We start from the raw sequence: 27,683 nt of genomic DNA on the forward strand, positions 1-27,683 counted from the left end.
CATCTCCTCATAAGCCAAGTATCTTTTTACTTTAAGAAGCATTGGATCAGTGTCTCATTCTCTCCAGCCAAATTCAATTCTCTGAAAAAATAACTATGAAAGGTACGCTGAAATAATATTTGTTTCAAAGAGGCCTTGTGAGGGAAGCGTTGATGGTCAGCACGAATTCTTTTTTTTTTTTTTTTTCATTTCGTTAACTAAAAATTGCTGTTGAGATTATGATCAAGTGGTCCAAGGTTATAAAGAGCAATATATTTTGTAGCTGTTAATAATGAGCATCACCTTCTTTTCTTTTCCCTTTTTTGGTAGCATGCAGCATATAATCCAATTCTGCATATGTCTTAGATTTAGAGAAGCAAAAACCGCACAGCCATGCAAAGCCTGCAAGTGGGCTACCTCCAAGGAACTAGAGAGCAAGCTTAAAAATGTAACCGGACTAGGCTCGACCTTGTTGCATCGCATTTCATTATACATAGAAAAAGCAATGTCCACGTCGCCACCACGACAATAGCACCCAATAGAGGCAGTCCAGGGACAATAGCAAACCTTGCGAGCGTTTGTCGTGTTGCTTAAAAATTGATAAAAGAAGCTACTGTTTAAGAATCTGATGAAAACCCACGAAGAACAATGCGTTGGTGCACTGAGAAGCCAGGGTAGAAGAGGTTTAAAGAAGTACATGCCTTGAGGAGGCTGGGAAACGTCTAGGAATCAGGAGTGCTAGAGTTGACTTGATGGAGGGTTACAATTAACTTTGGACTACTTGCATTTGTAGTTCATAGCTCATACCAGTTCATACCAGAAGGTTAATTGTTCAATTCAGAATTTCGGATCAATTAATTGATTAAATTATTATTAGAATCATTTGGATGGCATATAAACAAGTTCCATGTATTCCAACATCAGATTTTTCATTTTTTTTTTTGGTTATATCCACCTTACAAGCCCGGTACCGAACCAGAGCAACCCAGAGTAAAAGATAACAGCCTAAGGATTGAGTACAACTCCTTCAATAACAATGCAATGACGATCTAAGTAATGTGCCCGTCAATTTCATAAGTTAGTTTCATTTTTTTTTTGGATATTCCCTTGCCCCAAAGATGGTTGATCCAACTCTGACATTGGTACTTCCCATTTCAATCTGCAAAAAGGACGAGAGAATCCATTAGATAAACAGTCTCTCCTACACGTTATAAAGAACTTAAATGCTACTTCTTGCTTTTGGCCGTTGAAAAGATGACACAAAACGGGTACAAGTCTTTCTGAACAAGATGTGGCAAGGGCACAAACATTTGTATAATATTTTCGTGCTACAATGAAGACAGCCAAAATTAACTTCTTACAAATCCATGATTTTCCTTTTCTTGATAGCATATGAAAACTATCCTTACAGCTTGCTCAAAGTCACCAGACATCCCCATTGATAGTTCACATTGCTCTTCTGGTATTCCAAGAGCCTTGCAGACCTCACTTCTGCAATTTGCTAATGTCTGGCATTATCAAATAGTCTTGTAAGAAAAATAAAGAAACAATTAAAAAGAGGTAAAGATAAACCAAAATAGGAAGTGCAACCACCTTGAAGTTCTCCGCTGTTGATGTATAATCAAGCATCCCAATTGTCATCAATCCACGAAATTGAAGGTTTGGGCAACTCAGACTAACATGTTTTGCAAGTTCCACACAACCTGAAGGCTCAACACCATATTTTGCTGCAATAACATGATGCAGGACAATAATCTCAAAACCACTACCAGGTGACCGGTCAGCGAAAAAGCTATGCATACTAATTACGGGAAAGCAACATATTTGTTGGCAAATATAGTTGACCTAATCTCATAGTATGTTCAGCCTCAATGAACTGTGTCTTTTTCTATTATTTCTACTGCCATATAAGATAGAGCATAGCATGGAACTGAAAGCTACAGAAACCAGACGAGTTTTATCTTGTAAACTTAATAACAAAGTCATGATAATAAGCTTGAATGCGCAAGCCTTAACACAACTCAACTAACAACAGTATATTTGGTGGTAACACGATAAAAAAAACTTACATTCCTCTCCACTGGTATTGACCTGGACTAAGACTTTTAAAGGTTTTCTTCCAAAACTTCCAACTACACGATTAAGATGATTTGCAATCTGGCCCAAAACAAGAAAGGTGCTCAGTGATGACTGATATGAAAAAGCACAATATTGGACCACAATATGATTGATATTCTGGACATTAATCAATCAATTGTTATGACATAATGATTATTGATATAAATTAATATATCAATGTCATATTCGTCTAGCTAAAATTAGATTCAAAATTAGCTATAAATTAACATACGGTTGTCTCTATTCAAGTTACTGTCAACACATCTAAGCTTTGTAATTTGTAGCAAGCCTAAACATTTTATTACTGGCAGATATGAACACAATACTTCATAACTCTCTAACTGACCTTCTCATCATCCACAGTTTCCACCATCGCAAGGTTTGGCACACCAGCTGCAAAACAATGAATGATAAATTAATATACAAGAAAAAAAGGGGAAGCTTTAAAGTAGTAATAAACTTGGACATGAACAAGACATTCGAATCACAAGTCCCAAATCAAAAACGCACTGTTAACCCAAAAGAACGTAGCAATAATCTTCTAATTGTTTTAGTTAAAAGAAAAAAAGGGTTCACATTGAATTTCATTAACAAGTTTTTCTTACTAATCAAAGGCTTCACTTTGTTGCTCTGTAAATTCCCAATAAAGTGCCATTCGATATCTTCTGGAAGCTGCTATTGCACAGGTACAAACGTTGGATTGTTTGTTACAAAAAGTTTATCACTTTGGTGCCTTTATGAAACAACAATTGACCGATTTGATGCTTTCAAGGAAATGTAAAAAGAACCTGGGGGGCTTTTTCGACGAGCTCTTGGACGTAGTTTTCGCCGAAATAGCGATGACCAGCGTCGTAGACTTGGCGAATGACAGAGACGGGTTTCGTTTTGCTGACGGCAACCAAGCGGATCCACTGTGATTCACGACCAGACAGGTCGGCGGCCTGGTGGACTCTCTGGAGCACAGACCGAAGAGCCGCCGCTGCCACCCCGTCCATTGCCGCCGATGAGGCTGCCATCTCTTGTTGTTGTTGTTGTTGATTGTTGGTTTTACACTCTTCTGGATTTTTCATCAGCGCTTGTGATCGTGTTTCCCTCGCTGTCCTTTTTCACTTTCGCCCAGCTCAGCGTCCTGAGGATTAGGCCAGACGTTGCGTTTTGGGCTTGGGATAACACGGTGCGTTTTGCTTTTTCCTCTTTTATTTTATTCAATTTTTCTTATGGCCCCAATGTTCGTACTTCCATTTACTTGAATAATACTATATAACTATATATACTTATTTAGGCTTTAACATGTTAAAAATTCAAAATTTTCAGAGATAAAGGAATTTGTATTTTAATCTAATTTTTAATTACTTTTTTTCTTTATTATGTATTAATAGGTGTGATGACAATTTTAGTGTCCAAAAAATAAAATAATCATGTTTTTAAATATAAATCAATTGGCAAATGAAAATATTTTGATGAAATTAACAAATTGAGTTTATCTGAAATTTTGAGAAACACATCAACTGGATCACTTTTATAACTTATCAATTAATATTTCAAGATGTTAATTTATCATGCTTTGAATAAATAATCAATTATCAACTTAATTCAGAGTTTACAAAATCAACTCTAATTTTTTACATTGATTTTGGGCTATTTAAACCCAATGACCCCATCGTGCATGTATAAATAATTTCATTAAGATATTTGTAACCCATTTTTTTCTTTTTTTCTTTTTTTAAATGAATTTTGACTTGAATATCGAAGCACAAATATTGAGATAATTCTTGACATTTATTGTTAATCGATCTTTCTCTTATGTTTTCAGAATTTTACCCCCCATGGATGACTCGGGCTTGACAATTTGAGTTCAATAGTATTATCTTCATTCCATTAGTTTAATAATTTTAATTACATTTTTTTTCTTTGCCTCAGATTTTTCTGTTCATTTCATGTAGCAAGCACATATATTTCTAGTTTACATTCAATTAAATTGGTACATCACACGAACCCCGATTAGATTTCTCAAAGTATAGTTCCAAAGCTGAAGCTCTGAAGCATTTCCACCAAAACAAAAACTTTACCACTTCAGCAAGAGTAATGAAGGACCTGTTTCCGGTTTTCCTGTTGTAGAGTCCTCTCAGTTTTTAATCAGACCAACGCAATTGAAAAAGAAACGCAAAAAGGAGACTTAAATTTGTTCTGATGAACCATATATTTGGTTCTCATCAAATGCCATCTGCTGTTGATTTTTGGACTTGATCCACCTATATGTTTCCAATGCTACAGCTGTTGAAACTAAAACTATAAGCATTCCCACATAAATCCACCTCCATTTCTCTGCAGCATGGCTTTGGATAGTGCTGATCCCTTCAAATGTGTTTGCTATGCTTAGAACAATCAGTGCATACCCTAGAAGATGATGGTATATCTCCCAGCACTTGCAAAATGCATCTTCTTTCTTCGGTTGTAAACACAGGGCTAACATCTGAATCACACAAAGAAATTATGACAGATAATCTAAGCTTAGTTTTGTTGCCTAATTAACGGAAAGAAGCGTTCTACACTTACTTGTAGAGTTGCAAATGTAAATATAATGATTCCTAAGATGCGATGTGCCTTCAAAGTGTACTGTTTGGATGAATTCCCCAACCATATGCCAATGCCCCATCCAACTGTACCCACTATGTAGCCAGAAGTTTGACATAGTATGTGAAGTTGGTACCATTCATCGCATTTCAAAGGAAAATTTCTGAAATTTCTTGCAACGATTGCTCCAGTGGGCAATAGAAACCCCCATCCGAAGATGTTTAGAATCCCATGCATCTGTTATTCATGCAAATCATTTTATGCACTGTTGGCTTCACATTGTATAGGAGATGGTATTGAAAAGATTTAGCGAAGTAACGAAATTGCATTTATTGTTGTGTTATATTCAGTAATCATACATACATTCTTTAGGTGATGCTGGTGACGCCAGTTGCTACGACCCTTCCATGGTCTAAGGCCCGCTGTTGCTCCACTTTCCGAGCTCTGAACTGAAGTATCTTGCATCTGGTGCTCCTCCATATCTACCAAATTTGTGTCAACTTGCCACTCCTGATTTTTTCTAACCATTGTTGCGAAAGAGAGATCCTCGTTGCATAAAGAAACTTGGGCAGAGATAGATGCCAAAGGAAAGATCAAACTGAGAAATACAAGGCAATAGAAGGTCATGATCTTTATTGTTTGTAAGGTGGCCTACAGACAATATATTCAGTAAGGAAAAAAACCAATTTCTGAGAACTGTTTTTGCACTGTTGGGACAATCAGCAGCTTACAATGGCCAAACCATTTAGGGTCTTTGTTAAAATTGTGATAAGGAACAACAATGAAATCACGAGGAAATGAAAACAGTAGTTTCTTTGCTTTCCACCTAAAAGATGGTTGCATTGTTGTAGGATGTTATGGGATTCTCTGTTTTAAACTAAACTTGTTTTGTCGTACAACATTTTTCTTTAAGTTCTACTGGGCTGTCGAGAATATGTTCTTTTCTTACCAAATAGAGGAATCATGTCAGGCTTTAATAGCATTATACAATGTTATATTGTTCTGCTCTTTAGCAGGTTTTGCTTTTCTGGCTAGTTTTTCTTACATACTTTTCTCTTTTCCCTTCTTTTCCAAACAAGTTTTTTAAAACATGTAAGCCTAATTGGCAGGGGGTGAAGAAACATTATCAATCATGTAAATCTTGGCGCATTGAAAAAGTAGATTTTGCTAAAAGCCTAGGAAGTTGCCAATGTCGAAGAGGCTCACCAACAAGCTCAAAACTATGAACTGAATCTGATACCAGTAATTAATAAGTAGAGGAAGCCTAAGCGGTAGGGGAGCAAAATTAAGTTTGACCTGATCATAGGCTCAAGCATGGTCTTATCTGCTGTATCTTCCTTTGGTTAAAAGTTTGAATGAAGCTAGTGAACAAATTCCTTGATGGATAACTGAATAATCACTTAAAAGATTAGATTGGTAACATATGAATTATTGGTGTAATTGTTTTTGGTGCATAATCATAGGGAAGCATCTTCTCTTCACATTCAATTAATTGAGTTCTGTTTAGAGATACTCAGTAATTTATAAGCAGTCAAATGACTTGAGATTCATTATCCCAAATGTCAACTATCACTCTTCCAAATTTGTCTATAAAATCCCATCTTCTTCCAAAACATCCACAACTCAACTCCTCACACTTTCCCCCTCATTGATATAGCCATGAGTTGTTAACCATCTTCTTCATACTCTCAGCAACAATTTGTCAACCTCATGGCTATCTTTGCTGCAACAAAGTCTAGCCCACTGTGATGAAGAACCCCCACATTCAAACTGAACTAGTACCTTCTGAAATCCAAGGTCAAACTTCATTACGATGATGGAGCTGCTTCCTAGCTCAGCAGAACCTGAAAACCAATGTGACATGTGATAAGTTTCCTCGTATTTGTCGTCTGAAGAACACTAGTCCAGGACCAGATTGCTGCAAGAAGAAACGTGCTAATGTGAAGACAGGTCGCTTGAACTGTGGGATGTGCGGGTACAAGTGCAAGTATACTGAAATATGCAGCAAAGGGCAATGCGTTAAAGCGTCATTTGACAAAAGAAACAAAGTGAAAGGTGCATAGCATTCCCCTTGTAATGCCATTAATGTAATGAAGGTATTGCATTCAAATTAATTTATTTGATTGATTATTGATTTTGGAGCTTCTGTTGATTAATCTAAAAGGTTTTTGTAAGCTAATCTCGAAACACAGCCAAATTTGGCTACTAAGAACGGCATTTTTTTTAATCAAAAAGTTCACTTAGACGGTTGAATCTTGAAATGAATCCTACTTAATTGTTCAGTTAAAAGAACCAAAGTCACTGGAGTGAATCCTCAGCTCTGTCAAATTTCTTTTACTATAAACAAAGGACAGAACAAACCACTAAGGAGGTTTCTCCTACAGTTCAACATGATTAACAAAGTAAAGAAAAAGAATAAAGTTGAGCTTGCTTTAACTTTGCCCACACTCAAACTTTCTTCAGAAAAGCCTATTGTCATTGCTTTGAACCCCACATGTTACAGGTGCTTTAGCTCTCACTTTCTTCGAGAACCAAATACCGACCCCTATTCCTACGGCTCCAGCAAGTGAAACTGCGGTTACAGTCCCTGCAACAATAAGAAATCATCAAAGGCCTAATCTTTGGATTTTGATATACAAGTTCATCACCTACACCATATTTATTTTGTCTTCTTAATTAATTTCAACAATTAGCACTAGAAATACAAAATTCTAGACCAAATTATAGAAATTAATTTCACCTGCAATCACTCCTGCCCTTCTGTGCCCAGAAATGTCATGATCTGCACAGCCGATAAGACCAACTTATTAAAGGGATTAGGGATGATTGACAAAATGTGTTCAGAAAATTTCATGGCAAGACATTCCAATCAAAGCTAGACAGCCTTGTCAAGGGAAAAAAAAAAAAGAAAAAAAAAAACTAACAGAGAAAAAATTCTAGGGTGATATGAAGCTTATTTCTTATAAATCTGAGAATGTCCAAATCAGCCTTAAAACGTACCTTTACAATAGGATGTGACATTGCCCTCCTTACATAGACAAAGGAAATTCAGCGTTTGTGTATCAAATCCACATGTTCCAGCTCCCTTGGATGGATCCTGACACTGAAGGCAGTTTGTAGTCACTGGAACATCAAAATCAACCCGAATTCCATATTCAGGTACCTGGTTATATGAAGAATCAGTGGTTGTGCCGACAGTTCTCCAATACACACTTGTATATGAAGCACAATACTTCAGCATCAGTCTTAAGGACTCTGTTGCTTTGGGGTAGTAAGAGCAGCAAGAACTACCATGCAGTGCTGTGGCACATTCAGGTAAATGCCTGCAAAGATAACTAGCACTATCGCATGTTGAATCACACCTGTCAGGGAATCTCTCGCAGAAGATAGGCTTTGGCTCAACAATCACATAATCCTCACTACAGTTGAAGAAGAGGTAGTCATTTTGAGGGGACAGTGAGAAATGCGTGCTTGTGTCGAGGCTAAAAGGCCTAGTAGGACGAAAGTTATCACCATCTTGACAATTCCACATAAATGGATCCGTAACAAGGATATGAGGATCAGAGTAACTAATGCTGCGTACAGGGTATCTACCGGAGGGTGTAAGAAGCTCAAGCTTGCCAGGGTCGGAGCAGGCAAGAATGTGTCTGTAATAAGGGCTGCCACAGCCATTATCAATTCCAAAAGGGTAGTTTATAGGGATATCACCACAAGTAGTTCTACAAAGGCTTGCTTGAGCTTCTATGAGGCTACGAAATGGAAAGATGAATAGAACGAATGGGGAACATAAACAGAGAAATGAAGAAAATTTATGTTTTGACATAGTAGGATTGTAGGTGAAGATCAGAGAATCCATCAGAGTAATGTCGGAAGTTATTTTAGCTTCTCTAGTGGGATTTGTGTTGTTTTAAGGTCAAGCAATCATCAGATGAAATAAAGTGAAGTCCTAAGGAGAAAAAATCTGTCAAACTAATGCTGTTTCCTTTTCTTTGGTTTCCCTGACATATACTTTGCTTTTGTGCCTTATGGTTTGAGAAGGTTTGAGGAGAATACCAAAACTATGTGATGATTGATGAGCATGTGAATTCCATAAAAGCTGACTGCAGAATGTTTGATTCTAACATCACTTTAATTTGGTTTTTCTTTTGTTTGCTTTTTTGGACTGATCACTTTCTCTTTGGTCTGTTAGCGTCTTAGAATTCGATTTCACATTCTTCGTAGCATTCATAAATCATAACGAAGATCCCAAAAAACATATTCTATAAATTGTCTCAATTATTAATATTGTAATTGTATTAGAGACACGAAATTAAATGGACAATTGCCTATGCTTTCTTTGTAAACAAACTCATCTAGAGATTATTTATATTTCTCATTGTTATTGTATATGATTCTATTTGCTGTAAAATCTGCCAGTTGTTATGTTTCTGCTTTCATGGAACGCAATCAATTTCTTGTCCAAGGTCCAGTCCAGCCTTAGCTAGGAGCCCAGGAATTGGAAAAACTTCTGTCATGTTGGGGTCAAGCCCACCTTCTTAGGTAGGACCTGAGCTACAATTGGACCTTAGGACACTTATTATTATGTGAAATGGTGAATGGCCTGACCTAGTCTTGCTTTATGAATGACCTTGGGTTAAATGGAGATGTACCCATATATTTTGTCTCTTCTTTTCTGCGATGGAGGAGGAAAACTTTATACTTTAAAAAAAATTGACAAAATGATAGAAAAAATAGAAAAAAAGAGGTGAAATTAGTGACCAAAAATAAATCTAATTTTCTATCTGTTATTAAGTCTAACATTCAACATGGAGTATTGAAATTATAGCATGTGACAGCTATATACCTTTATCTTTAAAGTTTAAATGCCATTGAAACCTAAATCTCCAAGGCCCACACCACAAGGGATGCATGAAAGCCATTGGAAACTTTATTATTAGTTTGAAAAAGAATAGCAACAAGCTTCATGTGACAATAATAAATTGATAATCATCCCATGACCACTTTAGAGAAGCCAAAACTAACATCAGTCACCAGCTATCCAGGCGGCTTGAATTCATGCCCATACTATTCAACATTAATTCAAATTTTTGCACTCTTTCTTCTTGCCAATAATGATTCACTCTCATAAAAAGATTTCAATAAATCCAAATCAATATATAATTACAAATTTACAAGATGAAGAAAATTTTCCATTAACAAGAGAAAGAGAGGCTCAAATCTCAGTTAATAAGTTTTGTTACGTCATTGGTTTTGGTTGCAAATCTTGTAAGTCTAATTTGGAATACATTACTCGTGTAGGATCCATCACATGTTATTATCTAAGAGTTATCTGCAAATTTAATTATTGTAAAGAAGAAATTTCCCATTTTTATAAATACAAATTGACCACAAGTACTACTACACCATCGAAATTTCCTACAACGAAAATATCTACATACATACATGAAAGTCCTGGAATGGGAAGAAAGCTTTAAAAGGAGAGGGATCCGTTCACATGGAAGCATGTGGGGCGTGACAAATTCCAAGCTGCAGGCGACTCCGAGTGACTAGCGTAAGAAAGATGATAATTGTACGGTGGATGAGGTACGGTTCGACCCACAAAGTTCCAAGTTGGGGTTCGCCCTCCTTAGCATTTATAAATTTCACACACATGAATATTTAATGCGCATGCAACATGATGGATCATGTCAATCAAGTGGGATTCATGGAAAGTCAACATACGTATCTGAGTTGTTCAATAAAAATAATTGCACCTCACCACAATCCACGAAACTACTTGATTGAACGAATTTGACCTAAAGACAAAGAAATATTATCCCATCCATTTTTTTTTTTTGCGTTTTCTTTTCGTTACATTCAATGCACACGTTGTTGCCTGGAAGTCTAATGTCTCAGCTCTATGGTTCTTCTCATTACAAACCAATTACGTGTCAAAGGGTGATAGCGTATTTTCCTGACTGCTTAGAACAAAATATTCCACGCAGACGGCAGACTGTTTTGTTTTCTTGTGGGAATTATATGTTATATTATTGCATTCTTCAACAAGATTTCCCTTTTCTTTTCTTGTAAATGTAGCATTCGATCATTTTATGATCTTGTTCTCAAGATATTCTTCTTTGTTCTTGAAAGATAAGTGAAAAATATAATCAAACAAGCTGACCGGCATTACTCATTGAAGGAAATTATGCTCTGTTTTGTATGTATTTACTGAAAATCTGAAGTGAATTATTCAAAATGAAAACAATAATAACAAAGAATGAAGTTTGTGTACGTGTTCTAACCCTCCCCACAACAAAGTACAAAAAAATATAAACATGGAATCTCCTTCTCATCCCCCAAAGAAAGAACATCGAAAAAATTAATAACAAGGAAAAAGAAGGTTAAAAAAGTCGTCTCTAATTAAGTTCCAGGAAAAACTGCTGATCTTATTGTCTGTTGTTTGTGGTGTTGTTGGCATTGCTGTTATTGTTGTTGGAAGTGTTACTGATACTATTTGGGTGAGCACCACCAATGATGGAGGTGATGGCGGCTGCGAGAGCGGCTGTGAAGCTGGGATCATTCGTGATGGCGGCGGTGGCAGCGCTTACTGTGTCAGCCAGTGTGGGTTGCTGAGGCTGCTGCAATTGTGGATGTGAAATTTGGTGGCTTAATTGTGAAGGCCCTATGTCATGAGACAACTGCAGGCCCGAGAATTTTGACTGATTATACAATGCTTCACCAAAAACTTGAGGCAATTGAAGGGCTGATACTGACGCTAAGTTTTGGGCTTGGCCTGGAAAAGGGACTTGGAATTGGGTAGCTGGTCTTTGGAATTGTAGAGGGTTTGGTGAGTGCGTAAGGTCCAATGTTACAGTTGGGAATGGAGCAGAAGCTGAAATGGTTGCCATGTTAGACGAGCATGGAAGGATTGCCCTGGCAAGCAAATTTGGGTTCATGATCCCATCTGCACTGGGCATTGACCCTGAAAGCAACATGCTAGCAGCTGCTGCTGTCGTCGATGCCATTGCAATCGCAGCAGGAGGAAGTGGGTGGTTGTGGTTCCCCTCGTAAGTTGTAATCAAGATTGTCCGATCTTCTGCGCAACGTTGAACCTGAAAATTATCGTAGTAATTAGTTTCAAGCCTTAAAATTTAGATAAATTTAAAATAAGACGTAGTAATTAGTTTCAGGCCTTAAAATTTAGATAAATTTAAAATAAGGCATCGTTAAAAAAATAGAAGCATACTTGTTTTCTGACCGGACAACCAACTGCCATGGTACATCGGTAATAAGCTCGAGGGCATGGATTTCCTTTTGCCATCTTTTGTCCGTATTTTCTCCATTGGCATCCATCAGTGATCTGTATCAGTTTAACCAATTAATCAATTAGTTTTCTACCAATTTAACAATAACTTCTATCAAATCTTAAGTGATTAGAGCAGTAACATACCATGGGAGCTTCTGATCGAGCTCGAACAGAAACACGAGCTTTTCTCATGGTGGCCTCAGTGGATTGATCAATTGATTTTACAGGATTCAGCTTTTGGACTTTGTTAGGACCCCAACCCTCTGATTCCGGGCTTTCTTCTCTATCAATTCTCTTGCCATCCGGAAGACTAGAAGTCTCCTGATCAAAACGAGGAATCTCATTTTTGCCTTTAATATAATCTTTGGATGCAATTTCTAACTTGTTTGGAGGCGACCCCGAGCGAGTTCTTTCTTCTGATGAAGAAGGAAACATCTCATCTGTTTCAACTGTGCCCGATGGACCTAAATCCATAAATTGTCTAGCCACTATCTCCTCATGTTTCTTCACTTCAGATTTTTCTTCTTGAATCTGAATTCATAAAAAATATTTAAATCAACAATTAGAATCAAAACCTATATCACAACACCTATGATTATAAGAAATTCCAACATATAAATAATAAGAAAAATACCTCATGCTCTTGAGTGCTTTCTGCTAATCGATTTCTTTGTTGTTCCATTAAGGTCACAAGCTGCATCTGAAGAGCACTGTAATTGTTGCTGACATGACTAAGCATGTCTCTTAACTTCTGATTTTCATCATTCATACGTTTCAATTCCACTTGTAATTGCGCCAGCTGAAACAAAATGAGAAAATCATTTAATAAATTTTTTTTTTTGAACATAGCTAGTTTGTTCATTAAAAAAAAAAGTCCTCTTACCTCATTCTTGACTCTTTTATCTTCCATATTCGAAGATACCCCATCATCAACCGTTGATTGATCACTTCCAGTGTTAGCAGTGAGAAGATGCAATCCAGTCTACATTTAAAGCCAAAAGAAACAATCAATAATAATTTAGTGCTAATTGTAAAATGACTAAATAAAAATGATTTTAGAGAAGGAAAAAACACTTACGTTAACATCCAAATCAGAGCCTGGACCGGCTTCAACCCGAGAAGTCTCCTTCTTGACGTTGACAATACTGGTTTTGTAATCCTCACGATCATCAACAACCATGTGTTTCTTATCAGAGAAAAAATCAACCTCATCAACCGCCAGCCGGTTCTCATTAGAGGGTGAGGAGGAAGAGGAAGTTCCGCGGCGGTCCTCCCTGGAGCCAGCAAGGCTAACAGGGAACTGAAACATCTCTCGCTGTTTTAACCTGAAGAAAGGTCCCGTGGTGGAATTGGTTTTGTTGGGGAAGAAATTAGATGCAGGATCAGAATCAAGGGTAAGCCCCCATCCTTTGTCCATAAATAAATCAAGAACTCTAACTAGGAGATGAAGAAATAAAGAAAGAAAGAGAAAGCTTGGAAGAAGAGACCAAAGATGGCGTTGAAACAGAAACGGGGAGAATGCAGATTGAGAATGTGTGTAATACCATATGCGTTGTGAAGGCTGAAGTCTTTTACCGTAGCAACGGGGTCGCCTATTAAAAGGGTTTGGAACGTAGACCAGATAGACTGGTACTCAGTCTAGAATTTTGGATTTTTCAGAAATTGATGGGTTTTGATATTATTACGTCAGATGGTGCGTAACGTTACCAGCTGGCAATTAACCCCACTTCACCCCCTTCCCACTGTAGAAACTAAACTAGAAAGAGAGAAGAAAAATTAATGAAAAATACGAAAAAAATGGATACACGACCCTCTGTCAGAGGATAGAAAAAAATAAAAAATTAGTTTAAAATTGTAATACTCGATTGAATTAAATTAATTTTTTTACATTGAATTCGGATTAAATTTATATATATTATATTCAAATTAAATTTTAAATCAAAAGATAAAAATTAAAAAATTAAATTAAATTGAATTATATTTTTTATTAATTATATATATTTAAATTTTAATAAAATAACTATACTTATTTTATACCTAAATCTGTTATAATATATTAAAAATTATATTCAAATAATATATAAAAATAAAAAATTAATAAATTAAATCAAATTAAACAAATAAAATTTAATTCTGACTGAATTAAATTATATAAAAATTCTATTCAAATAATATAAAAAAATTAATTCAAATTTAAACCAAAATTTCAAAAATTTTAACTTTACATATTATTTAAAAATTTAAATGGATTCAAATTTAATATGAATTATTATCACCCTTACATCCCCATTACCCTTTTCGGGCCATCACCATCGACCAAATTAGGGTTAGAGTTTAGATTGGTGGTTTACTTTTAGCTTCGCGTAACATTGACCAAATTTTTAAAATTAAAGAAAATTTAGTTCTTTAAAGTGAAAAAGTAACAAAAGTCGAAAAGGCAAATATGAGAGGGTTCGGGTACGGATCGGGCTAGGACCGAAAGTATGTAGTTGTTGAAAGTTATAGAAATAAAGAGGTTTACGTCTACATTTCGTCAAGAAAGAGTTTGACTCGTTCTTTTAAATCCAAAGGAAAAGAAAGAAATTCACCGGCTCGAAGGGTGCGGCGCATTCCACGTGATTAATAAGAAAAACAAGTGAGTCCTGTTAAGAGAGGAAAAAGCAACTCCAAGCCAAGTCAACGAATTTGACGGCCCAGATCTCTTTATAACCGGTGACCGGGTAGGGCAGTGCCTTGGTCTCTCCTTGGCCACACGTAGCAATAGCATCATGCTCCCACGTTTCAGATCTAATATTTGTTGACTGTTTACCGGATGCGACCGGGTCATTTGTTTACTTTCTTCTTTTTTTTTTAATTTTTTTTATTTCATTTAATATTTCTTGCAGTTCTTTTCTTTCTTCACTCAAGCTTTTAATTTTTTTTTTTCCTTTTTCAATGAACGTCTGGTGTAAACAATACCACGACGATAACCTTTTCAATTAGCTTTTATAAAAAGAAATATAAAATTCAATCAAAAGTGAAAAAGTCTTCAATTAAAATGTAAAATGAAATACCAAACTTTGTTTAATTGGATGATCTAACTTACCCTCAAAGATTAGACTGATTAGTCTAATGTTGTTAGATATAACAATAGGTTGATAAACTATTAAGATTTTAATTTAATAATTAAATTTAATCAATGATAATTTTAAATATTTAAAATAATAATAATAAAATTTCAGATAAATTAAAATATCCAAAAATATTTTATATTTAAATATGAAATTCAAATCCATTAGGAAAACTTGTCAAAATTTGAGAATTCTTGCGGCTATTAATTAATTCAATGTCAACTTCACAATTAGGGAATTAAATTCCTAATGAAAGCTAAAGGGTGTCATTATCTTTTAAACCATCTTGACCGCTAATTTAAATAAAATCTTATTTTCAACCCATCAAAATTTGGGTTTCCATTGAACTATATTGTCGGCAATGTACGCCAAATCTTGAGCTTATGAGAGCAAATCAAAAGAGTTTATTCTATTCATACATATTGAACATCATTTAAATTTTATAATTTAAAGTATTTGATTTTTGTATTTTTCATATATATATATATTTATATATATCACTTTTACATCTTATTTTTAATGATGTGAAATATATATTTCAGTTATATATAAACCTCAATAATTTGTATTGTGAGTTTACTTGTGAGTTGTGATTAGCTTTTGTGTAAGTAAAACAATCCACACACCTTTATGCCCATCTCCTATGTATTTAGAGTGTTTCGATGAACCTTAAGCCTAATACTCAACCTTACATATTTTGCATATATCGTCCCCTTACGTCTAAAAGACATCACATTATTGTATTCATTGCATTTAAGTTAAACTTTTGATTTTGATATCTTTTATTAAGGAGCTAAGCTAAATTTTAAGTCCATGAGAATACATTAAAGAAACTTGTATATACATATTAGACGTAACTTAAATTTAAAAGCATCAATTATGGAGCTAAAATTTTTCATGTACATATATATATATAGTGAAAAAAAATCAAAAAATTTGATAATTGATTTGAAACTGTAATGTTCGATTCAGTTTGAATCAATTTTTTTTATTTTGTTTGAATTAAATTTAGATATTAAATATATATATATATATATATATATATATTAGATTTGGATTGGATTTCAGATCGAAAGATGAAAAAAAAAATCAAATCAAATTATATATATTTTTAGTTTATACATATATATATTTAAAATTTTTATAAAATAAAAATTATAATTTTATATCAAAATTTATTTAAATATATTAAAATTTTATATTAAAATAATATATAAAAATTAAAAATTGAAGACCGATAAACTTAATCAAGCTGAACTAATAAAATTTAGTTTGATTCGATTTGAATTGAATAAAAGTTTAATTCGATTCAGATTCGGATCGAACTTTAAATTTTCATAATATTATATAATATTCAAAAAAATGAAACTAATTTTAATTTGAATTAAATGAAATCGTTATCACTCATTTATATATGTATTTATGTATGACATCTTATGTCACTTTTTAATGAAATAGGATATCTCGTATTTCATATTTTGCGCATGATTATTCGAACATGGAGAATAATAGCTAAGCAACTTGTTCGGAAATATATTGAATAGATTTCTTGTTTTTGTTTTTCTTCTCATACATAACCATCAATTTTTCCCATAGGGTAACGCTTCTTTTAATCTACTTTTACTAGCCTAATCAATTTTGTTTTTGGTACATTAGGTAGGAGATAAAAATGAAGATGGTCGGATTCGAATTTTCTATCTTACGTGTTGTTTTAAACTTTTTTAATTACTAAATTAAGAAATTAAAGACATAGCGTGCAAGAAAAACATGGAAAACTTCAACCTACATTGACAAATTTGCCAACTGTTTATCTTAATTTTAATCCAAGTTTTTTACTTTGCTACTTGTTAGCTTCTCACATATAATTAAGTTACCAATCCTTACCCAAAAATATTGTTGGATTATCCTTTATAATTGTCAATGATTAAGCCAAATTAAAGGGGCATGGCACTATTAATTTATTACAATTAAAAAGCTTATGATTTTGGGAGTTCAATTAAAACATTGAAAATTGCCAAATCAGGAAATGTAGACGCATAAGAAGTAAAAAAGGCAACAAATAGGAAAAGATCAAACTGGGGACGGCTGAACCAAATATATAACTTATGTACATTGCATGTGGATTAGGTGCATGACTTGATTTACTGATTAAGTCGCCTTCAGTTTCTCACTAATATATTGTTTCCATATATAATCTACAGCTTTCTCTTTTTTTAAATTTGGTAGACGGATTTTCAACATCTAGTGACGAATCCTTTTGCTTTTTCTCCTTTAGTTTCTCATTTATGGCTCCTTTTCAAACTTGAACACGTTGATTGAATGATGGCCAAAGCCCAAAAGTTCATCTAGTGACCCTAATGCTGGCTAGCGCCCTTTCTTTTCCGTGACTCGCCCGAGGCTTCTTTCAAAGAAATTTCTACGTCAAAGAAGGAGAAAGAAAAAGGGCGTCGGCATAAATTTGAAAGTTGATTCGATCCGAAGACTAAATGCTATTTTGTTTGGTATGGTACCGTACGGTAATATGTATATATCAACTTTATGAAGCTTTTTTCTTTTGAATTTTCCTCTTTAACCAAACTCGTGTGGTTGGACTTGGAATTCAACAAACAGTGCCAAGAAATTTCCATGCATGGGCGTCGCCGTATTGAGAAATTCGCAAAATAGAAGGAAGAAAAAGAAACAGCAAAGTAAGAGGTTTCTGTTCAAACTAATGGCGCCCAATGTAAGAAGATTAAGGAAAAGGGATAGCATATTAGGATTATTCCCACGATAAACAAGATTCCATTAAAAATTTTTACAAGAAAAAAGTTGCGTTTTATTCTTGGCAAGTTTAGATTAGCACAGCTTTAAAACGTGGGAATAAACAAAAATTTTAAATATAGGTTTTAACGATGTGAAGCCAACGATGTAATTGAGTTAAGTCAAATTGATATAATGAGAAGTTTAAGTTTAAATTTGATTCAAAATTTATTATTCGAAATTCGATTTGAATTCGATCAAACTTTAATTTTTAAATTTGAATTTGATTTAAGATAAAAATTAAAATTTTCGAATTTGCTCGATTAAACTCGTTTATTGAAAAAAAAATTGATTGTTATATTCGACTTCAAACTCGATTATTTGTATTTAAATTCAAATTCACACTTGAATTAATAAATATATATATATGTGTAAAAATAATAATTTTTAATAAAAATATATTAAAATATAAAAATTCAATTATATTTGTAAACTACTTAAGTAAGATATTATAATATTCGAACTCGATTCGTTTAATAAATCAAACTGTTAGAGTTTAATTTGATAATAATCAAATCGAATTCAAATTTTATCTAAATCAAATTTAAATAGTTTACAAACATTGATATATCATTTATACTCTTACGTGTGGACAAGGACGGATCTAAAATTTTTCATCAGTGGGGGCAACTTTATTATATAATATATTTATTAAAATTTTTTATTTAATGTAAAGGTAATGTTTTTTAAATGTAAAATAGACTTTTAATAAAAGAATTTGAAATATTTTTTACAATATCAAATATATAAAAAGTTTAAACAGAAATTAACACAAATATAACAAAAACTTATAATATTAAATATATAGAAAATTGAAATATCAAATAAACACAAACACAATATTGTCATTTTTCAAATGAAAATAGTACTGTATAATTGGGGTAAATAATTTTTATAGCTGAAAAATGTAGGATTTTCTTTTTCATTGTCAATATTAAAAGTATATAACTTTATTCAATTTTGGATATTTTATTTAAAATTCACTTTCTCTTACCAATGATATTTGTCTTTCACTAACTTAAATTGAATACTAATTTAATTTCTCTATTGTTTATAAGACATAAGATAAGATATGAAAATATAAAATAGGACCAACAATATGCTACTTTTATAAATATTTTAACTTTTTAAATAATTTTAAAATTGATGCTACTTTTTTTTTTTTCTAAATTTTAGATTTTATTAAATTACATCTCTACAAATCTCTACAAATTTGTTAGGTTACATCTCTATAATATTATTTTACATCAAATATATGTTATTAAAAATTTTAAATAATACTAAAAAAATACCTTATCACATTATTAATATAAAAAAACAAAAAACAAAAAGAGAAGAAAGTACTTTGATATGCTAAAAATAATTTTTTTTATCATGAGTGTTTTGTTGTAATTCCATTTTGCCCATTATCTATATTTTACTATATAAAATTAGTTTAACTTTAATTTGTGCTTTCTTGTTCCTTTTTACAAATATTTTATTATTTTATGCTTGACTTTGATACTTTTATAATAGTATAATGATATTTCACATAAATAAAAAAATGAAGTCTCCAAATGAAAAGAGAGGAAAATAGACGTATAGGAACAAAAGAGAAAAAAATAATATTAAGTTGTAACTTAAGTTAGTTAGAGCTAGGGATGTAAATAATACATTAGTATTTGTAAGTTATTCGAATTCGATTTGAATAAAATTTAAATTCGTCTTAATTATTATCGAATCGAGCTTAAGCTCAAATAATTCAATTTATCGATCGAGCAGAGTTCGAGCATTTTTATATCTGACTCGAATAGCTAACGAGCTTAATCGAGTTTCTATATTTAAATATATTTTTATTATTTTAATTAATAAAATATATTGAATTCGAGCTTAAATATAAATAATCGAGCTTTTATCGAATATAAAAATTGAGCTTATTTTTATATATTAATCAAATCTAATTGAGTGAGCTCGAGTAGCTTATTTTTACATATTAATCAAATTTAATCGAATGAGCTCGAGTAATTTATTTTTATATATTAATCAAGTCTAATCGAGTCGAATTTGAATTAAAAAAATAAAATTCGATTGAGTTTAAATCGAATTTTGAATTTTGAATCGAGCTTCAGCTTGAATTTAATACAATATCAACTCGAATTTGATCGATTACACCTCTAATTAGAATAAGACTTATTTGAAATAATTATTTATAAAGCAAAATTTATTAATATTTACATATAATATTTCATTTTGAAATGGGTCCATTTTTTTACCAAAGTATATTTATATTTTATAATATTTTAAAATTTTTTCCTTTTATATATATATTTTTAATTCAGTGAGGGTAAAATGTATAATTATAGAAAATTTTTATCTACTATCATAATATATTTAAAAAAGCTTTTAGGATTTCAGTGGGAGCAACTGTAAATCCGTCCCGCCGTGTGGATGCGGGTATCGCATTCTTGCATTGTCAAAACTGCGTCTCTACTCTTGGGAAATATAGTTCAAGTTTTCTTTTCTCTCTTTGAATGGTTGTTTTGTAGCAAACAACGATCCAAGTCAAAGGAATGACCGCTATTTCTGATGAATCCCAAAAGAAAAGGGCACCTCCCTGCAGGCGTGCGGGAAGAAAACACACAGAAACCCACCAACTTTATATTTGATTAGAGCCAGAGACCAAATTTGAGGTCAATTTACAATTGTCCTGTATAACTGGTAACTTGATTTTAATAATATTCTAGAAGCATTTGATTGCCATCGAGTTCTTAATTTCTAACAAATTGCACTGAAATATGACTAAAGGAAATGAAGAAGAGAAGAAAATTTTGCTAGCTTTAGGTACAAGAATTGCCCTACTTGCTTAATTTGGATTGAACAGTTTTCCTTGGTTCGCATCTCATTTCTTCATTGTATCAACAACACTCTTTAGACTAATCTTGAAGCATGCATCTAAAACTTATTTTTGCCACATGTAATTATAAATTACACGAAAGAAGAATATTGTTCTCTCACAAAATTGCAAAAAACAAAAAAAAAAAAAAGGAATTATTTTTAAAAGAAATCCAAATATTTTTAAAATGCGGAAATTTTTTTAAAAAATTTTCAAAATATGTAAAATTTTTAAAAAATATATGAAAAATAGAATTTTTTTAAAATTAGAAGGAAAAATCAAAAGAAACTTTTTTCTGGTTTTATTTTTTTTTTTCAAGCTTAAAAATAAAAAATAAAAATAAGGGAAGAGCTGGTTACGAGTAAGATATAATTAATTAGCTGCGTAATGGGAATACTATTATTAATTAGTATTTATTAATTAATGAATATTAAAAATATGTGGGTTAGGGGAGCAGCTAAGAACAACCATGTCAAATGTCAACAGTACGCTTTCACACTATACTACCAAAAATTTCGAACCAAACATTAAAGCAAAATCAACAGTGGAGAAAAAAAGAGTTGACTAAGATTTCCATTGACCATCTGAACTACCCACGTGGCTGACTCAGATGACTTGGTGTGTGGTTAGGTTGGACAACCATGATTAAAGCCCAAGATAAAAAAAAAAAAAACTACATATAACAATGCGTAATAAACAGCAGCTAGAGTCCCATAATTCAACAGCCAATTCTGTGAACGGTGCTTAGACAATTTTGCGTGCTGCAACAAGGAATAATTTACAGATTCCTTTCACATTAAGATTAATGTAAGTTAATTATAAGTATAATATACAACTTTTGTACTATCCACAATTAATTTAAATATAAAAAAATTAGAGGGTTAAGTTATTTTTTAAAAACTTTGAGTGTTTAGAACGTAAATGAATAAAATATTTATTTATTATATTTATCAAATAATTAAAAATAATATTTTAAAATTTATTAATTAAATAAACGAATCATAAACATAACAAAATTCGTTAATATTTTATTCATTTACACTCATTAAAATGTCTTTTTTATAGTCCAAAGCATCTTTGAAACGTTAATCACTCTTAATTTCATAAGCTTCCGACGTTTATGCATATATACGTGTTTTGTTTGATTCCTAATTTTCTTTACTTTATATACGTTGGTTCAAACGGGTTTCCCTTAATTTCAAACCCTTTTAAAGACCGACATCGATGACAGTCAAGCATTGGCGATATATATTTGGCATACCACCTTGGGTTAATTGTTTTATGGGGTGCAAACAGAGAAGTTGCCATCATTCTTAATTCGTCAAACAAGCAGCAAATTAGCTTGCTGCTGTTTTAGTTCTCTTCTGATTGTTTTGAGCGTAAAAGAAAACTGAATTGACCTAACAAAAGATTTCAAAAACTACCGGTTTTTGATGTTTTCATGCTTGTTTTGGGGTTGGAATTCTCCAGCGAGTAGGTAGCGAATACCATCATGAGATGAGGGTTTTGTTGTCCTTGAGTTATCTAGTGATGAAGATGCATGTCAGACATTTGAAAGTAGTCACATTAATATACGTAATAAGCAGAAATAGAGTATGCAACAAGTAGTCATGAAGACTAAAAATAGTTGATGAGATGCACTAAAGATCAATCACTTTCATTATCTTGATTTGACTAAAATTTTGGAATATTGAGGCATTCGACATGGATGTTCCCCTTCAAATTAGCATTTATATGGATCATTAATTTGAATCTGTACCTTAAATAAGAACACAAGGAAGATAAGTGATTAGCATGATCAACCACTGATGAATTAATCTTGAAATTGCTTCAACAAATTATAATGGGAAATGTGTGTTTTAGCTAGCCACACATTTGTGATCTGTTGGAATATCATATACTTCCAATATTGCAGCTTTTACCACAAATTACAACCCTTTATGGAGGGCAAATGTTTTCCCCAACAACTTCCAAAGGGGGACAGCAGCAATACAGCTATGTATAATCTAAGAGATTCACCAAAATGATTTCAAATCAATGTTTTGCTTTTCTCTGATAGGCCATGATTGTTACCCAAATTTGGCAGTGAGGCTGGTCACTGGTGGGTGGTGCAGCTGGTGGTGGTAGAGCGTCAAACCAAAAGAACGGCCTAGACTTTTCATAGACAAAATTGGCAAGTGAAGGCGGACTCTAGTGAAAGAATTTCCACCGCATTACCTCCTATAAGGATACCAAAGATGCCTTTCATTTCACACACTGATTTTACGGAATTGGTCTGCCATTTTAGACCGTCTTTAATTTACTCACCACATTCACCATTTTCCTTCGTGAAGACAAAAGAAATTGTGTAGAAAACTACTAATGCCTTTTCTTTGATTTCTGTCACTTCTTTTGATTTTTATTACAAAGCATATCAGCGGATATCTATGCACATGATAGTTTTTTTCAAGACAGTGATTCATCACAGCTACTAGTTGTTCACGGCTTTTGAACCCCTCACCTCTTTTCAATGTGCCTAATTCCCTAGCTTTTATTATCATCATATATAGGCATTTTCGGCAGGGGAAAAAAAATCTTTGACGGTTTAAAATGGGGACAAGAATAAAAGGGTCTTTGATAATAGAGAATAAAGAAAAACATAAATTTGAACATGATCTGGTTAGTGTTTTCGGTGAAAATTCAGATAAATATATTTTTCATTATTTGAAAAAAAAATTGTGTTAATTAATAACGAAGTGAAAGGAGCAGGTAGGGGCTATAATTACCTAAAATTTTTTTACAATATTCTGGATCAATAATTGAATTTATCAAAATTAATATACAAATCCTTTTCTCATTTAATTCCCTATTTGCCTCTCTTTAATTATTATCTGACTTCTTCTTTGGTGCTGATGATGCCAATACATCAATTTTCAACTTTGCTTATTTCTTCCTTACCTTCTTCAAAGTTCCATGGACGACCACGGTTCAAAAGCAAATTAAATGAGCTGTGACCTTATCTAATAAGACTGAATGGGAAGCGTTAAACTGCAACCACTCTTCTTCAACATAAATGAACAAAAAAAAAAGGAGAAAATAATTATTTATTTTTTTGAACAATTTGCCAAAAACATATAGTAGAAGTAGATATAGTTGAAAAAAAAAAAAAAAAAAAAGAAAAGGCAAAGGACATTCGGCATTTTGGCAGACTGGCCCTCAAGGCCCAAGTGTCAAGAGGCCAGGGGCTGATATCTACAGTACCTTCTCATTCTTAGGTCCACGAGAAAGTCCGGGTTCACATGTACGTGTTGGCTGGCCTCAACAATGATGATCAAGGTCAAAGATGAAATAAAACTGTTATTGGGCTCTTAATAATGTCCTCAGCCCTGGAATCATAGGCCCAAAATTCTAGAAGGCACAAAAACCTCATCCTGCTCATGGCGATGAACAATGATACGTTCCTGATAGGTATCCATTAACAGAGAGAAAAAAATTATGAAAACTAAACATGTAGCTAAAAGAGTCCATAAGCAGTTTTCAATATTCAAAAACATTACATTACTGGTTCATGTCATCACTTTCATATATGCCGGTCTTGTTCAATATTAGCAATATCTTCAAAGTACTAATGACTAGTGATTAAGAAGGTTTCCATTTATCCAAAACAAATAGAAAAGAAAAGTGTAATTGGTAATGCCAGCCAGAAGTTTATAGTCCTTGGAAACCTTTGCTGAGGGTTAATCCATCTCAAAGGTATGGGAGATGAGTCAGAGGAAACTTTCTGCTATGTCAGGTCTGATGTAGATTAAATCACTACACGAAAGGGAAAGGCTTTTGATTTGTGAAATGAATTCATGTTGCTGATGATCACCATGCAAAAACCAAAGAGTGGATAGGATGTCTACCTGTTTTCATATGAAAATGACTTCAAAAATTGTTTAAAAAGAATATCATCCTATAATTTACTCAAGCGTACATCTATCAACACTTAACGAGCAAGTATGAGGAGCTGAACTCAAATCATTGGCCAAAGGAATTGAAATTGGTGGCTTCCACATGGAGAAAGCAAAACTCTGATTGGATTTTACTTGAAACGGACGCCCATTTGAGATGCCAAAAAGACACCCACGCAATGCGTCAAAAGAGTCTAACCATGAGTCCAAGCCAATTACATTAAACATCATAACTAACCAACCAACCAACTAATGAGATGAAATGTGAAGAGACAATCAAGGTTGGCTTGAGACTATGAATTGGGCAGGCCGTTTGGGTTTATTGGTTTGCTGCCTTTTCAACTGCACCAATCCTTTTTGCTTTTCGAAGTTTATAACACAAAGACTGCACTTTTCGCTTTGTAAAGCTTTACCCACAATCCAAGAAAAGTAACCAACACCACCATATCTAATAATCTAGGTAATACCTTTCCTTGCATGGATGCAATAGTTAGTTAAGTACCATTAGATGGTTGCGTGTTCCGTTGCACTTAATAATCCTGTTTTTGTCAACTAGCAGTTGCATGAACATGAACTTGCTGAAACATTTAAGACATATACAATGTACTTTGGCTCATACTTCACATGCTAATGAGGAAGAACTTCCAAGAAAACTGGCCAATAACATCTCAAATCCTAACTTACTACTCAAGTTATAACTTAACTAGTTCATGAACCATTGATATTTTTATCATTATTAAGTATCTCATTAAACAGCAGCAGCTCTATAAAGTTAACCACTATAGATTAGATTAAAAAATAAAACTAGTTAATGTAATTAATTACTTTTAAATTACTAATATTTAAAACAAGAAATAAACCAGGACCAGGATCCTGATCCCGACCTCATTGCACCAGCTAGCACCGCCCTCTACGCAAGCGGCTTGCTGGAAGACGTGACAGTATGACTCATGGCTAAGCTAAGCAAGAAAACAACCCGCCGCCCTGTCGGCCAATGCTTTTAATTCAGTTCCCCTTTTCCAAGTGGAAAATCTGGTTTCAGAATCGAAAGAAACGGCGGCCGCCCATTAGCCACAAAGAAATTGCTGTTAGAAAGGCAATCGTTTTCTTGCCTTAAAGCCCAGCCTTTACCAAACTAGAGCGTTTAATTTAAGTTTTATACGTGCCTCTTTTGGACCAAAAAAAAAAAGCCACAAGATTTTCCATATAAATGATCGGCTCCTAGCTCAATAAACCATTCCAAACTCCATACTTCACTTTTTAATATCTTTCGCCTTCCCTTCCAAGCTTCCATCTCTCAAATGGACTGGACCCGTGGCAGAACCATTGGCTGCGGCTCCACTGCCACTGTCTTCATCGCTACCGCTGACCCATCCGGTCATGTCTTTGCTGTTAAGTCCTCTGAGCTCTCGCAATCAGAATCTCTTCGAAGGGAACAGAGAATTCTATCTACACTTAGCTGCCCTCAAGTTGTAGCGTACAAAGGGTGTGACATTTCGTCCGAAAATGGTAAGCTGCTATACAATCTTTTCTTGGAATATGCACCCAGCGGAACCATCATGGATGCAATTCACAGGCACGGTGGTTGCCTGGATGAGGACATGATTCGATCAAACACTCGTGGAATTCTACTTGGCCTGGAATTTCTTCACTCTAGTGGAATAGTGCATTGTGACATCAAGGGTCAGAATATTTTGGTGACCGATGATGGGGTTAAAATTGCTGACTTGGGTTGCGCCAAGCGAGCTGACGTGGTGTCCAGTGCCACCTGGTCAGTTGCTGGTACGCCTGTTTATATGGCACCTGAGGTGGCGCGTGGCCAACAACAAGGATTCCCCGCTGACGTGTGGGCACTTGGATGTACAGTCATCGAGATGGCTACTGGACGAGGCCCGTGGCCTGATGTTGGCGATCCTGTATCTGCCCTGTACAGAACTGGATTCTCTTGTGATGTGCCAGAAATACCAAGCAATGTTTCAAAGCAGGCAATGGATTTCTTAAGTAAGTGTTTGAGAAGAGACCCTGTTGAGAGATGGACAGCTACCGAACTTCTTGCTCATGACTTTGTAAAGGAATCAAAATTTCCAGTCAAGATAACTGATGGTTCAAAATTGGACACACCCAACAGCGTATTGCATCGACACATTTGGGACTCGATGGAAGACTTGGATAAAATTCAGATTCCTTTCAGGAAAAGTTGTATGACCAACAAATCTTTAATGAAAAGGATCCAGCAATTGGATGAAAGTGAAAACAATCTTGTTTTGTCTTTAAAAATGCCCAACTGGGAATGGGATGAAAATTGGCTAACGGTGAGAAGCAATAGCAATTTAGAAGTAGAAATGTCACCTAGCAGACATGTCGATGAATCTACAAGTTGTTGGGGAGGAGACATAAGCAGGATGAGCGAGGATTATGACTTACTCGTTGATTATTATCTCACAAAGATTGGTGGGAAAAATACTAGTAACAATAGCAGTAATAGGGTTGAGAGTAGGTATAAAACAATTTCATTGACCGCATTGAAATATAAGGCTTATATCTTATGTATCAAATTGAATTACTCTAATGATAAATATTTTTTAATGCATTTTTTACTGGTTGCTGTATTTTTTTTTTTTTTGGGGGGGGGGGGGGGGGGTGGGGGCGGTTGTAAAATAGGAAAAGAGTCCCCATCCTACCCTAAAGAAATTTTATCTTAACGTTTCCTCCTGTTTGCAAATTGAACGGTCTGATATTGGTCTTAATGCTTAGCTGCAGTGGATTCATTTTGACGGTTCGAAATACTAACATATATAGCAATCAAACCAAACAGCCCATCTTTGGTTATGGTCGGGATGAAGTTAAAACATTTAACAGTGATTGCTTTTTTACAGGGTTGCAGGCCTTCTCTTTTCAAGCAATCTATGAAGAAATTCAATGTTACAAGGTGGGGCTTACTCTTTCCCATTAACCTTCCTTGCGCTGGCTGCAGCTGAATACGCACGAGCGGTGAAAGTTCGTAGAGCAACTCC

General features: G+C 33.9%; 4 protein-coding genes and 1 pseudogene across 7 annotated transcripts; 1 reads left to right on the forward strand and 4 right to left on the reverse strand.

Annotated features, from left to right (window-relative positions):
- Nucleotides 1–822: 822 nt before the first annotated feature.
- Nucleotides 823–3,224, reverse strand: LOC111280805 (uncharacterized). Of its 3 annotated transcripts, none has more exons than XM_022868287.2 (7): nt 2,886–3,224; nt 2,703–2,772; nt 2,444–2,490; nt 2,049–2,136; nt 1,573–1,706; nt 1,341–1,487; nt 823–1,138 (listed from the first exon to the last, which is right to left on the reverse strand). In XM_022868287.2, exons 1-7 carry the CDS (start codon nt 3,165–3,167, stop codon nt 1,064–1,066), a joined length of 843 nt encoding a protein of 280 aa, XP_022724022.2. In that variant the 5' UTR covers nt 3,168–3,224; the 3' UTR covers nt 823–1,063. The 3 variants fall into 3 exon arrangements, with proteins under 3 accessions (XP_022724022.2, XP_022724023.2, XP_022724025.2); XM_022868288.2 differs by having other exon boundaries at nt 2,703–2,769; nt 2,886–3,219; XM_022868290.2 differs by having other exon boundaries at nt 1,389–1,487; nt 2,703–2,769; nt 2,886–3,217.
- A 657-nt stretch (nt 3,225–3,881) lies between these two features.
- Nucleotides 3,882–5,578, reverse strand: LOC111280269 (cytochrome b561 and DOMON domain-containing protein At5g35735-like). Its single transcript, XM_089757301.1, has 3 exons — nt 5,035–5,578; nt 4,654–4,908; nt 3,882–4,570 (listed from the first exon to the last, which is right to left on the reverse strand). Exons 1-3 carry the CDS (start codon nt 5,296–5,298, stop codon nt 4,274–4,276), a joined length of 816 nt encoding a protein of 271 aa, XP_089613427.1. The 5' UTR covers nt 5,299–5,578; the 3' UTR covers nt 3,882–4,273.
- A 1,416-nt stretch (nt 5,579–6,994) lies between these two features.
- LOC111280402 (uncharacterized) lies at nt 6,995–10,273 on the reverse strand. Its single transcript, XM_022867750.2, has 3 exons — nt 7,672–10,273; nt 7,412–7,453; nt 6,995–7,258 (listed from the first exon to the last, which is right to left on the reverse strand). Exons 1-3 carry the CDS (start codon nt 8,525–8,527, stop codon nt 7,131–7,133), a joined length of 1,026 nt encoding a protein of 341 aa, XP_022723485.2. The 5' UTR covers nt 8,528–10,273; the 3' UTR covers nt 6,995–7,130.
- A 570-nt stretch (nt 10,274–10,843) lies between these two features.
- LOC111280400 (putative WRKY transcription factor 31) lies at nt 10,844–13,525 on the reverse strand. The gene is made up of 6 exons (XM_022867749.2): nt 13,035–13,525; nt 12,840–12,938; nt 12,591–12,755; nt 12,101–12,487; nt 11,897–12,010; nt 10,844–11,762 (listed from the first exon to the last, which is right to left on the reverse strand). Exons 1-6 carry the CDS (start codon nt 13,371–13,373, stop codon nt 11,097–11,099), a joined length of 1,770 nt encoding a protein of 589 aa, XP_022723484.2. The 5' UTR covers nt 13,374–13,525; the 3' UTR covers nt 10,844–11,096.
- Nucleotides 13,526–25,556: 12,031 nt separating this feature from the next.
- Nucleotides 25,557–27,371, forward strand: LOC111280270 (mitogen-activated protein kinase kinase kinase 18 pseudogene; annotated as a pseudogene). The gene has a single exon (XR_016334909.1). The product of XR_016334909.1 is annotated as a mitogen-activated protein kinase kinase kinase 18 pseudogene (transcript).
- The last annotated feature ends 312 nt before the right edge of the window (nt 27,372–27,683 follow it).

This window comes from Durio zibethinus, chromosome 28 (genome assembly GCF_047325235.1).
Source record: "Durio zibethinus cultivar Kanyao isolate XHJ-2024 chromosome 28, ASM4732523v1, whole genome shotgun sequence".
In the NCBI taxonomy this organism is placed as follows: Eukaryota; Viridiplantae; Streptophyta; class Magnoliopsida; order Malvales; family Malvaceae; genus Durio; species Durio zibethinus.

Bases quoted from the DNA above. Each gene is read 5' to 3' on its own strand.
- LOC111280805 (XM_022868287.2), bottom strand. From the start codon at position 3,167: ATGAAAAATCCAGAAGAGTGTAAAACCAACAATCAACAACAACAACAA. The intron at 2,773-2,885 runs GTTCTTTTTACA...CCTGTGCAATAG, and splicing joins TCGTCGAAAAAGCCCCCCAG to CAGCTTCCAGAAGATATCGA. The intron at 1,707-2,048 runs GTAAGTTTTTTT...ATGTTATTGCAG, and splicing joins CAATACCAGTGGAGAGGAAT to CAAAATATGGTGTTGAGCCT.
- LOC111280269 (XM_089757301.1), bottom strand. From the start codon at position 5,298: ATGACCTTCTATTGCCTTGTATTTCTCAGTTTGATCTTTCCTTTGGCA. The intron at 4,909-5,034 runs GTATGTATGATT...CATGAATAACAG, and splicing joins ACCAGCATCACCTAAAGAAT to ATGCATGGGATTCTAAACAT. The intron at 4,571-4,653 runs GTAAGTGTAGAA...TGTGTGATTCAG, and splicing joins TTACATTTGCAACTCTACAA to ATGTTAGCCCTGTGTTTACA.
- LOC111280402 (XM_022867750.2), bottom strand. From the start codon at position 8,527: ATGGATTCTCTGATCTTCACCTACAATCCTACTATGTCAAAACATAAA. The intron at 7,454-7,671 runs GTACGTTTTAAG...TCGGCTGTGCAG, and splicing joins TGTCACATCCTATTGTAAAG to ATCATGACATTTCTGGGCAC. The intron at 7,259-7,411 runs GTGAAATTAATT...TTATTGTTGCAG, and splicing joins AAGGGCAGGAGTGATTGCAG to GGACTGTAACCGCAGTTTCA.
- LOC111280400 (XM_022867749.2), bottom strand. From the start codon at position 13,373: ATGGACAAAGGATGGGGGCTTACCCTTGATTCTGATCCTGCATCTAAT. The intron at 12,756-12,839 runs GTAAGAGGACTT...ATTTTGTTTCAG, and splicing joins ATAAAAGAGTCAAGAATGAG to CTGGCGCAATTACAAGTGGA. The intron at 12,011-12,100 runs GTATGTTACTGC...AAACTGATACAG, and splicing joins CTCGATCAGAAGCTCCCATG to ATCACTGATGGATGCCAATG.